Source organism: Eucyclogobius newberryi, unplaced genomic scaffold (assembly GCF_026437365.1).
Source record: "Eucyclogobius newberryi isolate DKJ021-1_F unplaced genomic scaffold, fEucNew1.0.hap1 SCAF_14, whole genome shotgun sequence".
Classification (NCBI taxonomy): Eukaryota; Metazoa; Chordata; class Actinopteri; order Gobiiformes; family Gobiidae; genus Eucyclogobius; species Eucyclogobius newberryi.
Genome location: NW_027315768.1, coordinates 35,046,756 through 35,061,379, shown reverse-complemented (window position 1 = coordinate 35,061,379; position 14,624 = coordinate 35,046,756). Strand labels below are relative to the sequence as shown.

Here is a 14,624-nt window from a genome sequence, read left to right as displayed (position 1 = left end):
ACTGGATCATAACTGACAAACGCACGGTGTAAAAAATAACCTCAGGACGCAACTTGAAAATAGCCACATTTTAAAAACAATGGGACAAAATGGGACAATTATTCAGAACTTAACATGCTCTAATTTATATCTAATTTATTTATTTTTTCTGATGCCACGCCCTTTTCTACCTGGTCCAGCTCATTCTTTTTTTGTTATGTGTGTTTTTTGTGCTTTCTGTTGTTGTTGTTGATCTATATGTAAAAGAAAGAGAGAAAAAGTGTCATTTTCACAGCAGCGGGTCAGAGCACGGCCACAGGGGGCAGCAGTGAGCTAGATTCAGTTGTCGTCATCTGGACACAAGGACACTCCTGGACGAATGAGGGATTACACCGGCCAGCTATAGGTTTACCTACGACGCGTGCTTTACATTTACTCCACAAACTGCAGTAGAAGTAGTGTAGGAAGTGAAGTTACGCGAAAACAGAGGGGTCAAGCCTGGCCGACACGGGTGATTGTGACCAGAGCTGTGGAGATGTACCTCCTCTGAGACGGCTGTCCTACAGGCAGGACTTTGTCTTCATAGAAACGCTTCATGGCAAATCTGTCCAACGCCTGGTCCGCACTGGAGAGGGGGAGAGAGAGAGGGGGGACATGAAGCATTGTTATAGTGTTACTGTCCCATAACGGTCACTGTCCCATAACGGTCACAGTATGTAAGCAAGAGGAGATGCATTCTAGACAAAACATTTCCATCATCATCTCATCACCACCATCATCTCATTAACCACCATCATCATCTCATCATCATCATCACCATCATCACCATCATTACCATCGTCACCATCATCATCATCACCACCACCATCATCATATCATCGTCACCATCATCATCATTGTCATCACCACCACCACCACCACCACCACCTCATCACCACCACATCATCATCTCATCACCACCATCATCTTCATCATCATCATCATCATCTCATAACCACCATCATCATCTCATCATCATCATCACCATCATCGTCACCGTCATCACCATCGTCACCATCATCATCATCACCACCACCATCATCACCATCATCATCATCACCATCATCATCATCACCTCATCACCACCACATCATCATCTCATCACCACCATCATCTTCATCATCATCATCATCTCATAACCACCATCATCATCTCATCATCATCATCACCATCATCGTCACCGTCATCACCATCGTCACCATCATCATCATCACCACCACCATCATCACCATCATCATCATCACCATCATCATCATCATCTCATAACCACCATCATCATCTCATCATCATCATCACCATCATCGTCACCGTCATCACCATCATCACCATCATCATCATCACCACCACCATCATCACCATCATCATCATCACCATCATCATCATCATCATCACCATCACCATCATCATCATCATCATCACCATCTCATCAACACCATCATCATCTCATCATCATCATCATCTCATCACCATCATCATCATCTCATCGTCACCATCATCATCATCATCACCATCATCATCATCATCATCATCATCACCATCATCATCATCATCATCACCATCTCATCACCACCATCATCATCTCATCATCATCATCACCATCATCGTCACCATCATCACCATCATCTCATCACCACCATCATCATCATCATCATCACCTCATTTCCATCATCTCATCATCATCATCATCATCACCTCATTTCCATCATCATCTCATCATCACCATCATCATCGTCATCATCACCACCACCACCATCGTCATCGTCACCACCATCATCATCGTCATCACCATCATCATCATCATCATCGTCATCATCACCATCATCGTCATCATCACCATCATCGTCATCACCATAATCGTCATCATCACCATCATCGTCGTCATCATCGTCAACATAACCATCATCGTCATCATCACCATCATCATCATCGTCATCACCATCATCATCATCGTCATCACCATCATCATCATCATCATCGTCATCATCACCATCATCGTCATCACCATCATCGTCATCATCGTCATCATCATCATCACCATCATCGTCATCATCATCGTCATCACCATCATCATCATCATCATCATCGTCATCATCATCATTGTCACCATCATCGTCATCGTCATCATCACCATCATCGTCATCACCATCATCGTCATCATCGTCATCATCGTCATCACCATCATCGTCATCATCGTCATCATCGTCATCATCATCATCACCATCATCGTCATCATCATCGTCATCATCACCATCATCGTCATCATCACCATCATCGTCATCACCATCATCGTCATCACCACCATCATCGTCATCATCATCATCACCATCATCGTCATCATCGTCATCATCATCGTCATCATCACCATCATCGTCATCATCACCATCATCGTCATCACCATCATCGTCATCATCGTCATCATCATCATCACCATCATCGTCATCATCATCGTCAACATAACCATCATCGTCATCATCATCATCACACAACTACTACTACTACTACTGCTACTAAAATTACTTCTACAACTACTTCTATGACTTCTACTGTGATTTATAAAAACTATGTCTTTAAATTATCTTGTTACTTGTCTAAAAATAACTTTTTCTAGACTAAATCTAGAATGAAATATTTGGCAAAATTAATTTTAGTCAAAAAAAAACTGTGAGTACAACTAAATGTGTCAAATCAGCATAAATCATGTTTTATATCTGGATGAAAGATAACCCTGCACTGACGGCCTGAACACTAGAGGGCGCTCACAGCTCCTGCAGCCGTCATACACACCTTTTACTACTACTACTACTAAGGTACATCCTAATACAACACCATTTGAACTACAGTTAGAGTACTCGCAGTACTCCCCACACTCACCTGGCAGAGATGTTACTGTAGTGCATGTACGCCGCCACCACCACGCCCGTCCTGCCCCGGTTACCCTGGAAACGACAACGCCAAAACATCAGTATGTGCAACCATTGTGATGCTTATTCATAAAATAACTACTACTAAATATAGATAAATAATAATACTCATGAATACATTTCTTTTGAAACCCTTTTTCACCTTGTTGTGAAGCACCACCACGTGCTGAGCGTCTGCGCTGAGCCACGTGTCCATCGCTTTACAGATGCTGCAGATTTTATCCAGAGCCGGAGCGTGATGGTCGGGCCAGCCAAAGTCTAAGACCTGGGACCAGAGAGAGACCGAGGGTGAGACCGGGGTGAGACCGGGGTGAGACCGGGGTGAGACCGGGGTGAGACCGGGGTGAGACAGAAGAGAGACCGGGGTAAGACCAGAGTGAGACCGAGGTGAGACCGGGGTGAGACCGGGGTGAGACCGGGGTGAGACCGGGATGAGACAGAGGAGAGACTGGGGTGAGACCGGGGTGAGACCGGGGTGAGACCGGGGTGAGACAGAGGAGAGACTGGGGTGAGACCGGGGTGAGACCGGGGTGAGACCGGGGTGAGGCCGGGGTGAGGCCGAGGGTGAGGCCGAGGGTGAGGCCGAGGGTGAGGCCGGGGGTGAGGCCGGGGGTGAGGCCGGGGTGAGTCCGAGGGTGAGGCCGGGGTGAGGCCGAGGGTGAGGCCGAGGTGAGGCCAAGGGTGAGGCCGGGGTGAGGCCGAGGTGAGGCCGGGGTGAGGCCGAGGGTGAGACCGGGGTGAGACCGGGGTGAGGCCGAGGGTGAGACAGAAGAGAGACCGGGGTTAGAATTGGACTGAGTCAGGACTAGACAAGGGTCAGTTTCAGGCCAGTGTTGGACCAGATTTGGACCAGGTTTGGACCAGGATTATGGGACATACTAGTGCTTTACCTTTGGGTGGAGTTGGCTGATGTCAAAACGCTTTTCACTCAGATTGAAGAGCTGAAGAGAGAATAATATATACTTTTATTACAGACATAAAAGACTTTACAGTATCACTGGAGTAGATCGAGTAGAAGAAAAGAACGATGTGTTTCCCATGATCCCGATTTAGAGTCAGTTACACAAGAGTCGAACAAATGAATGATTGAACATGCGGTTTCATTTTACAGTCTGAGAAAAGCACAAACAACAAGACAGTTCTGTTCAAACATCAGCTGACCGTCTCCTGACCTGCTCCACGCCCGCTCCCCCATGGTCCCGGGACATGCTAGCTGTTACCGCGACGTACCAGCTGTTACCGGGACACGCAGCTGTTATCGGGACGCACCAGCTGTTACCACGATACACCAGCTGTCACCGCGACGCACCAGCTGTTACCGGGACACGCAGCTGTTATCGGGACGCACCAGCTGTTACCGGGACGCACCAGGTGTTACCAGGACGCACCAGGTGTTACCGGGACGCACCAGGTGTTACCGGGACGCACCAGGTGTTACCGGGACGCACCAGGTACACAACAATAATGACATCTTAAAAAAGCATTCGTCTGAGCGCTTTGTCTCTACAGTCCATGTTGTTCTTGTGTTAAGGCCGCGGTTCTGCATCGTGAGGAGAGTGCGACTGTCCATGAAAAATAATACCGTATTTTCTGGACTACAAGTTGCACCTTTTTTCAGAGTTTTGGCCAGGGTCTAACTTATATCTGATATTATTTGCTATTTTCACACTTGCGACCGCATTTCATACTCCAGTGCGACTTTTCTTCTCTATTATGCATTTTTGCAGGACGAGCAGACGTATGGACGGAGGACAAGCAGACGTATGGACGGAGGATGAGCGGACATATGGACAGAGGACGTGCGGACGTATGGATGGAAGATGAGCAGACGGAGGACGAGTGGACGTACCAGGTAGTTGTGTCCGTGCTTGGAGCGCAGCATGGAGGCCACTTCTCGGAGGTGGGCAGAGTAGCTCGGCTCCTCCACGGCGCCGGAGAAGGACACGGAGATGATCCTCTCTGTGATGTACAGAAGGTCCAACTCCACGCTCTCCTCCAGGGCCTGCAGCAGACTGCCACTCCTGAGCAGACCACACGGGAGGAAGGGTTGGACCAGGGTAAGACCAGGGATAGACCAGGGTAAGACCAGGGTAAGACCAGGGTAAGACCAGGGCTATACCAAGGTAAGACCAGGGTTAGACCAGGGTTACACCAGGGTAAGACCAGGGTAAGACCAGGGTTACACCAGGGTAAGACCAGGGATAGACCAGGGTTACACCAGGGTAAGATCAGGGTAAGACCAGGGTTACACCAGGGAAAGATCAGGGATATACCATGGTAAGAACAGGGTCAGACCAGGGTAAGACCAGGGATATACCAGGGTAAGACCAGGGTAAGACCAGGGATATACCAGGGTAAGACCAGGGTAAGACCAGGGATATACCAGGGTAAGACCAGGGTAAGACCAGGGTAAGACCAGTGATATACCAGGTAAGACCAGGGTCAGACCAGGGTAAGACCAGGGTTACACCAGGGTAAGACCAGGGTAAGACCAGGGTTACACCAGGGTAAGACCAGGGTTACACCAGGGTAAGACCAGGGATAGACCAGGGTTACACCAGGGTAAGACCAGGGTAAGACCAGGGTAAGACCAGGGTTACACCAGGGAAAGATCAGGGATATACCATGGTAAGAACAGGGTCAGACCAGGGTAAGACCAGGGATATACCAGGGTAAGACCAGGGTAAGACCAGGGATATACCAGGGTAAGACCAGGGTAAGACCAGGGATATACCAGGGTAATACCAGGGTAAGACCAGGGTAAGACCAGGGTAAGACCAGTGATATACCAGGTAAGACCAGGGTCAGACCAGGGTTACACCAGGGTAAGACCAGGGTCAGACCAGGGTAAGACCAGTGATATACCAGGTAAGACCAGGGTCAGACCAGGGTAAGACCAGGGATATACCAGGTAAGACCAGGGTCAGACCAGGGTAAGACCAGGGATATACCAGGGTAAGACCAGGGTAAGACCAGTGATATACCAGGTAAGACCAGGGTCAGACCAGGGATATACCGGAGTTAGACCAGGGATAAACCAGGGTTACACCAGGGAAAGCTCAGGGATATACCAGGGTTAGACCAGGGTTTCATCATATTTATGCTGACTAAAACTAAATAAAAAACTACAAAGTAACTACAAAGTAGATCATAAAGACTGCTTCCTCGTCTAAATGTACTGTTATTTTAAGGGGATATACAGTATAAATATGATTAAGAAATGCATAGAAGAAACAATCCAGACAATAAAAAAACATGACCACATCTGTAGACGTCCCATGAAGCAATGAGACAGTTCATTTCAAGTATGAATCATTTCCCACTTCTCACATGCACTTTGGATCTTCAGCTCCTTCAGCTCCTTTAGACCCTTCAGACCTCCACCGTGAGACCAAAGACTGTTTATCCCAGAGAGCGTGACTCCATATTAGGACAACACAAGTCTGAGTTATGTATTCAGACTTACGTAAGACTTGGACAGACTCATTACAGACGATAACGTGGCCCTGGGTTTGTGTTGGCTGTAAATACTCGCATTTTTCTCATTCTCAGTGCGAAATCAGAGTCTTATAAGGAAACAAGTGTCACATGGGACGGTTCCAGGGCTGTAAATGTCCAGTGGTGAACGGGTGCCTTCCCCAAGATCCATTCGGTGCACGTCCTTTGGGCCAAACGTGTTCCCTAATCGGGCGTGTGGGACTAAAATGGCCCCTCGTCCTGGTTTACAGTCACGTGAGCATATGTCCTTATCTCGTGATTGTTTGTTGTCCTCTGTCCCAGTCGTCTTTGGGACATTCCTGTCCATAATCTGCTTCAGAATCAGAAACGGTTTATTGTCCAATGAACAACATGGAACCACAGGAAGTGGCTTTGGTGAAACGTACAACGATGAACAATAAGAACATCTACAGAATCCAATACATGCGGTGACGTCATACATCCGGGACTTCCCCATAGCGGCCATTTTGAAAGGGGCACGCGATATAGGAGCGACCACCACAACCACATCCTTTTTTACGGCACAATGAGCTACGAATACTTTGATTCTTTAGACGATAACGGCAAAACTAATGCACACGACAAAGCTAACACAACAACAGACGCTTCTTACGCACAGCAACATCTGTTTGTGACACTTCTTACGCACTGCAACATCTGTTTGTGACGCTTCTTACGCACGGCAACATCTGTTTGTGACGCTTCTTATGCACGGCAACATCTGTTTGTGACGCTTCTTACGCACGGCAACATCTGTTTGTGACGCTTCTTACGCACGGCAACATCCATCTGTTTGTGACGCTTCTTACGCACGGCAACATCTGTTTGTGACGCTTTTGTGACGCTTCTTACGCACAGCAACATCTGTGACGCTTCTTACGCACTGCAACATCTGTTTGTGACGCTTCTTAAGCACATCAACAACTGTTTGTGACGCTTCTTACGTACGGCAACAACTGTTTGTGACGCTTCTTACGCACAGCAACATCTGTTTGTGACGCTTCTTACGCACTGCAACATCTGTTTGTGACGCTTCTTACGCACGGCAACATCTGTTTGTGACGCTTCTTACGCACGGCAACATCTGTTTGTGACGCTTCTTACGCACTGCAACATCTGTTTGTGACGCTTCTTACGCACAGCAACATCTGTTTTTGACGCTTCTTACGCACGGCAACAACTGTTTGTGACGCTTCTTACGCACAGCAACATCTGTTTGTGACGCTTCTTACACACAGCAACATCTGTTTGTGACGCTTCTTACGCACAGCAACAACTGTTTGTGACGCTTCTTACGCACAGCAACATCTGTTTGTGATGCTTCTTACGCACGGCAACATCTGTTTGTGACGCTTCTTACGCACAGCAACATCTGTTTGTGACGCTTCTTATTCGTATAAACTACACCACAAAAACGGGGCTAAAACAGCAAACCACTTCCTAAATTGCTTTTAAGGGTAATATAATGTGAAAATGCGATGCATTATTGTTTGTATATTTTCATGTGTCTGATTACCGGTTGTCTATTTATGAATGTTTTGTTTTTTGGTGTTGTAGATAAGGTTGAGCATGAACAGCTTCTGCACACACCCTGCTCATGGATAGTTCTGTTGATCTGATTTGTTTGATTGCTCCGCTTATGAATCTAATTGACTGAAACAATAACCTGCCTTTAAATATCTAATTTGATTAGTTTGCATAATTCAAATGTAATTACTATGCCCAACTTTTAGAGATGCCAGCGCTGCTCAGAGCCAGAGCGAAGTGAGAGAAGAAGAAGAAGAAGAAGAAGAAGAAGAAGAAGAAGAAGAAGAAGAAGAAGAAGAAGAAGAAGAAGAAGAAGAAGAAGAAGAAGAAGAAGAAGAAGAAGAAGAAGAAGAAGAAGAAGAAGAAGAAGAAGAAGAAGAAGAAGAAGGTCTAAAACTTCTTTTTGTTGCTGTTTTATGGCGGTTGGTATCAAAGTGTTGCATTACCGCCACCTACTGTAGTTGTACGTTTTAGACTTAATTCTTTGGACTTCATTCTTCAGAACCACAGGAGTTCAGAGCACACGTCTTCCAAGCACATGAGGTCTTCTTCTTCTTCCTTGGCGCTCCACGGCGGCCGCAACCCACTACAGTCCCACGTCCCAGACTTCAGACCTCATGAAGTATAAAACGTACAACTACTTATTCTTCTTTGGGGTTTTATGGCGGTTGGTAAGTGTTACATTACCATCAGACTTCATTTTTTAGACTTTATTCCAGAGCTGACTCTTCTTCCTTCTTGTTGTTGTTGTTGTTGTTGTTTTACGGCGGTTGGCATCCAAGTGTTGCATTACCGCCAGACTTTATTCCTCAGACTTTGTCGTAGTCCTCAGACTCTGTCGTAGTCCGTAAAAGTACTCCTTCCACGTTCCAGTGGCATTGTCAAAGAGCCTAACTGTAGCTGTGGGAGTGATCAAGAGTGCGAGTGTCCTTAGAGATGGCTCGCTGCTGGTCGTGTGCAAGGACGCGGCTCAGCAACGGAAGGCGATTGGAACAAAACGTCTGGGTGGAAAGGACATTCTTGTGTCTGATGCTTAAAGAAACACGGTCAGAGGAGTTATCGTAGGTGTCCCTACGGCGACGTCTGTGGATGAAGTTAAGGAGAATTTGACTGGAGCTACGGTGGTGGACGCTAGGCGGTTGAAGGTGACCCGGTCTGGGGTAAGATGTGACAGCTTGTCGGTAATGGTAACACTTGAAGGGGGGTGCCTGCCTAGTAAGGTGTTCATTGGGTTCATGTGCCATGACGTTAGGCCATATGTTCCACCGCCCCTGCGTTGCTAAGTGCCAGCGCTTTGGGCATATTGCAGCGGTCTGTAGAGGGAGGCAAAGATGTGGTAAATGTGCAGGAGATCACGAGTATGGGAAGTGTGACGTGGGAGCAAAACTGAAGTGCTGTAACTGTGGGGAAGAACATAGCTCTGCCTTCGGGGGATGCAGGTTTAGCAAAAGAGCTGCTGAGGTGCATAAAATAAAGGTCTCTCAAGGTATGTCCTATGCAGATGCAGTCAAGTCAGAGTGATCAGAGTGACGAGATGGGGGTGGGGGTGGTCTCCTGTCCTCGCCCAGTCTCGTAGACGCACAGCTACCAAGGGGCGACATCAGTGGAAATATTAAAGCCTATAGAATGAAGCCTAAAGAATAAAGCTGTACGGTGGAAGCACCGAACGTCAAAGAAGGAGAGGAAGATGAAGAAGAGGCTCCCTGGAATAAAGCCGGTTGGTCTCTGAAACAACAACAAAGTCTGGCGGTAATGCAACAATTGGATGCCAACCGCCATAAAACAACAACAACAACAACAACCAAAGCAATGGGAGGAGTACTTTTACGGACTACGACAGAGTCTGAGGACTACGAAACGTCTGAGGAATAAAGTCTGGCGGTAATGCAACACTCGGATGCCAACCGCCATAAAACAACAACAACAACAACAACAACAACAACAACTATTCTAGTCACAAAGACATATCATGACCTCATGGGCTTTGTAACACCAAAGCAATGGAAGGAGTACTTTTACGGACTACGACAGAGTCTGAGGACTACGAAAAGTCTGAGGAATAAAGTCTGGCGGTAATGCAACAATATCTACCTCTGTATCTACCTGCGTTGCACCAATGAAATTTCCCCATGTGGGACAATAAAGGAATATCTTATCTTATCTTATGCCAACCGCCATAAAACAACAACAACAACAACAACAACGGCTTTATTCCAGGGAGACTCTTCTTCATCTTCCTCTCCTTCTTTGACGTTCGGTGCTTCCACCGTACAGCTTTATTCTTTAGGCTTCATTCTATAGGCTGTAATATTTCCACTGATGTTGCTGCTTGGTAGCCGTGCATCTACGAGACTGGGCGAGGACAGGAGACCACCCCCATCTCGTCACTCTGATCACCAAAAGCAGACCCCCATCACTCTGACTCCCATTTAGCGCCTTTAGCCTGTTTTCTATATCTGCCCAATCAAGCTCTTTGTTCCAAGGAATCTCCCTGCAGCTTTAGCAATGATCCTGATCCTTTCAGTTCTACTTTGAGTCTGAGCAGCACACTTTACAAAATCCACCATAAAGAGTACAAAATCCTCTCTATCCACAACCAGGGTATTCTCATTAATTCTGGAACCTGCACACTTGGGACCTCCACTCTTGAAACCTTCACACTTCTTGGGAGCCACGCTGGCCTTTCTCATTTCGCCCTGGCTGGGAGCAGCGCTGGCTCCTCTCTCTGTATTTACTCTAAACTCGTTACTTGAAACCTTCTTGACTGCATCTGCAGAGGATATACCTTGAGAGACCTTTATTTTATGCACCTCAGCAGCTCTTTTGCTAAACCTGCATCCCCCGTAGGCAGAGCTATGTTCTTCCCCACAGTTACAGCACTTCAGTTTTGCTCCCACGTCACACTTCCCATACTCGTGATCTCCTGCACATTCACCACATCTTTACCTCCCTCTACAGACCGCTGCAACATGCCCAAAGCAACGCAGGGGCGGTGGAACACATGGCCTAACGTCACGGCACATGAACCCAATGAACACCCCACTAGGCAGGCACCTCCCTTCAAGTGTTACCATTATCGACAGGCTGTCACATCTTACCCCAGACCGGGTCACCTTCAACCGCCTAGCGTCCACCACCGTAGCTCCAGTCAAATTCTCCTTAACTTCATCCACAGACGTCGCCGTAGGAACACCTACGATAACTCCTCTGACCGTGTTTCTTTCAGCATCAGACACAAGAATGTCCTTTCCACCCAGACGTTTAGTTCCAATCGCCTTCCGTTGCTGAGCCGCATCCTTGCACACGACCAGCAGCGAGCCATCTCTAAGGACACTCGCACTCTTGATCACTCCCACAGCTACAGTTAGGCTCTTTGACAATGCCACTGAATTCCACTCCTTAAAGGATGCACTATCCTGTGAAAGCTTTATGATCACCTTACAGTCTCTGCTCTCACCCCGGATATCAATAGCTCCATCCTGCTGCTCATTCCCAGAACCCTCGGACGAGCTAAGGGACTTTTTACGTTTCCGGGCATGAGCAGCCAGAAAAGGCTGCTCCTCCACGCCGTCCAGAACGTCTTCGTCTCCTCCGGCTCCCAAGTTGTTGTTGTTGTTGTATGGCGGTTGGCATCCAAGTGTTGCATTACCGCCAGACTTTATTCCTCAGACTTTGTCGTAGTCCTCAGACACTGTCGTAGTCCGTAAAAATACTCCTTCCATTGCTTTGGTGTTACAAAGCCCATGAGGTCATGATACGTCTTTGTGACTTGTCGTAGAATAGTTGTTGTTGTTTCAGAGACCGACCAGCTTTATTCCAGGGAGACCCTTCTTCATCGCTTCTTTGGCGCTTCCGCCGCATCTTAGGCTTTGTTCTTTAGGGTTTATTCTTTAGGCTTTATTCTTGAGGCTTTATTCTTTAGACTTTATTCTTTAGACTTTGTTCCTCTATTGTTGTTGTTGTTGTTGTTGTTGTTTTATTGCGGTTGGCATCCAATTGTTGCATTACCACCAGACTTTATTCCTCAGACTTTTCGTAGTCCTGCATTACCGCCAGACTTTATTCTTCAGACTTTGTCGTATTCTTTAGAAGTTCTTCTTCCATTACTTTGGTTTTTCAAAGCCCATGAGTTCATGAGAGGTTGTTGTTGTTGTTGTTGTTGTTGTTGTTGTTGTTTTATGGCGGTTGGCATCCGAGTGTTGTTGTTGTTGTTGTTGTTGTTTTATGGCGGTTGGCATCCAAGTGTTGCATTACCGCCAGACTTTATTCCTCAGACTTTGCATTACCGCCTCCCACCTCCATACAACTATGCTCCACCAGTGCTTTATGATGTCACATCCATTCCATTCCGCTTTGAAGACCTGAGTTTTGATGATGAAACACCAGAGAAGAAGAAGAAGAAGAAAAAGAAGACGAAGAACAACAACAACAACAACAACAACTGGCAGTAATGTAATACTGGGATACAACCGCCATAAAACACCAAAGAAGAAGAAGAAGGTAAATGCATCTTTGCAGTTGGCTGCCAGCCGCCATTAGAAGCACCACCACCACCACCAACAACAACAACAACAAAAACAAAAACAAATGATTAAGGGGTAGAGAACTCTGTATTAAGGTCTGCAGTCAGACACTTGAGTTTGTTTTTGTGAAATTTGTTGGTTTTCATTTTGGATATTTCTTTCAAAAACAACTTCTAAAGGCCCCTGTCCTCTGAAATGATGAAACGAACATATTGACAGACAAAAGCTGCGTGTGTCTTTAAAGTCTTGCTGCTCAGTGCTTCCTGCTTCATCCTCAGATCTACACAGACCTGTGGGTGCGGTGTGTTTGGATCTAGTGAAGGATCCGGTGACTATTCCCTGTGGACACAGCTACTGCAGGAACTGTGTCCAACACCAGCTCTACAGCTGTCCTGAGTCTCACCAGAGCTTCAGCCCCAGGCCTGTCCTCATCAAAAACATCATGTTTGCAGGTGTAGTAGAACAGCTGAAGAAGACTGGGTTCACAGCGCCCCCTGCTGACCCCTGCTATGCCGGACCTCAGGATGTGTCCTGTGATGTGTGCACTGGGATGAAGATGAAAGCTATCCAGTCCTGTCTGCAGTGTGTGGCTTCATACTGTGAGAGCCACCTCCAGCCTCATTATGATGCTGCAGCATTACAGAAACACCAGCTGGTGGCGCCGTCCCACAAGCTCCAGGAAAACATCTGCTCTCAACATAAAAAAGTGATGGAAATCTTCTGCCGCACCGACCAGCAGAACATCTGCTCTCTCTGTTTGGACCAGCACAAGGGCCACGACATAGTGTCCTCTGCCTCAGAGAGGGCCCAAAGGAAGGCAGAGCTGCCGACCAGGAGGGCCCATCTGCTCCAGAAGCTCCAGGTCAAAGAGACAGACGTGAAGAGGCTCAAACAGGAGGCTCAGGACATCAGCAGCTCTGCCCAGACAGCGGCGCAGCGCAGCAGGGACAGCTTCAGCGAGATGGTCCTTCTCCTGGAGAAAAGAGGCTCTGAAGTGGAGCAGCAGATCCTCTCCCAGGAGCAGACCCAACTGAGCCGAGTCCAAGAGCTCCAGAACCAACTGCAGCAGGACGTGACTGAGCTGAAGAGGAGCATCTCTGAGCTGGACACACTGTCCCTCACTCCGGATCATAACCAGTTTCTACAGCTCTACGCTTCACTGTCCACAGACACACAGAGCACAGAGCCAGCCAGGATTCAGACAGGACCCCGGAGATACTTTGAGGAGGTGACCAGAGCCGTGTCAGCGCTCAGGGACAAACTCCAGCTCACTCTGAGTCCAGTCCAGATTTTACTGTCACCAGCTGAACCCAGCTCCAGAGAGGACTTCTTACAATATTATACAGAAATCACTCTAGACCCAAACACAGCTCACACCAGTCTGTCTCTGTCTGATGGAAACAGAAGAGTAACTCGTATGACTGAAGACCAGAGTTATCCTGATCATTCAGACAGATTCTTTCATCATAGTCAGGTCCTGAGCAGAGAGAGTCTGATGGGCCGCTGTTACTGGGAGGTGGAGTGGAGCGGGGGGTGGGTTTGTATAGCAGTTTCATACAGAAATATTCAGAGAAAAGGATGCTCTGCTGAATGTGTATTTGGAAACAATGATAAATCCTGGGCTTTAGACTGTAACAAAACCAATCCTTTATTTCTGTTTAAGTCAGTCGAGTCCAAGGTCTCAGGTCCGGTCTTGTCCAGAATCGGGGTTTACCTGGACCACAGTGCAGGGGTTTTGGCGTTTTACAGCGTCTCTGAAAGTACCATGAGCCTCATCCACAGAGTCCAGACCACTTTCACTCACTCTCTCTACACTGGATTCTGGATTTATAATCCTCGAAACACGGCACATTTCCTTAAACTTAAATAAAACAGCTTTTTTTTCCCACTTTTTAACAAATATTGAAACTAGATACTCATTTGAACAATACTGAAAAATAAATACAAATCATTTATAAATGTTTATCAATTAAAAATGTTTTTTTTTTTTTTTTTCAAATAATGTGTTTTAGTCATGTTTTAGTCCTGCTTTAGGCATGCTTTAGTCCTGTTTTAGTCCTTTTCAGACCTGCTTCAGACCTGCTTTAGTCCTGCTTTAGTCCTATTTTAGACCTGGTTTAGTCTTGCTTTAGTCCTG

The 14,624-nt window shown here is 46.9% G+C and overlaps 2 protein-coding genes across 2 annotated transcripts in view; one reads left to right on the top strand and one right to left on the bottom strand.

The window, feature by feature from the left end:
• Window positions 1-14,624, bottom strand: part of LOC140360027 (tensin-1-like) — a 204,157-nt gene that overhangs the window by 68,096 nt on the left and 121,437 nt on the right. Inside the window, exons 7-11 of the mRNA XM_072445325.1 lie at window positions 4,789-4,960; window positions 3,830-3,880; window positions 3,082-3,204; window positions 2,890-2,954; window positions 521-604 (exon numbers count right to left, since the gene is read on the bottom strand). Coding sequence (XP_072301426.1) covers window positions 521-604; window positions 2,890-2,954; window positions 3,082-3,204; window positions 3,830-3,880; window positions 4,789-4,960 — 495 coding nt within the window. The remainder of the gene's footprint in view (window positions 1-520; window positions 605-2,889; window positions 2,955-3,081; window positions 3,205-3,829; window positions 3,881-4,788; window positions 4,961-14,624) is intronic.
• Window positions 5,565-14,357, top strand: LOC140359282 (tripartite motif-containing protein 16-like). Its single transcript, XM_072444142.1, has 3 exons — window positions 5,565-5,589; window positions 6,720-6,812; window positions 12,766-14,357. The coding sequence occupies exons 1-3, from the start codon at window positions 5,565-5,567 to the stop codon at window positions 14,355-14,357; spliced, it is 1,710 nt and encodes a 569-aa protein (XP_072300243.1).

Excerpts from the sequence above, each read along its gene's own strand:
- LOC140359282 (XM_072444142.1), top strand. The coding sequence starts at position 5,565 with ATGGTAAGAACAGGGTCAGACCAGG. Across the intron at positions 5,590-6,719 it reads AAGAACAGGGTCAGACCAGG|TCGTCTTTGGGACATTCCTG; the intron begins GTAAGACCAGGG and ends CCTCTGTCCCAG. Across the intron at positions 6,813-12,765 it reads AACCACAGGAAGTGGCTTTG|ATCTACACAGACCTGTGGGT; the intron begins GTGAAACGTACA and ends CTTCATCCTCAG.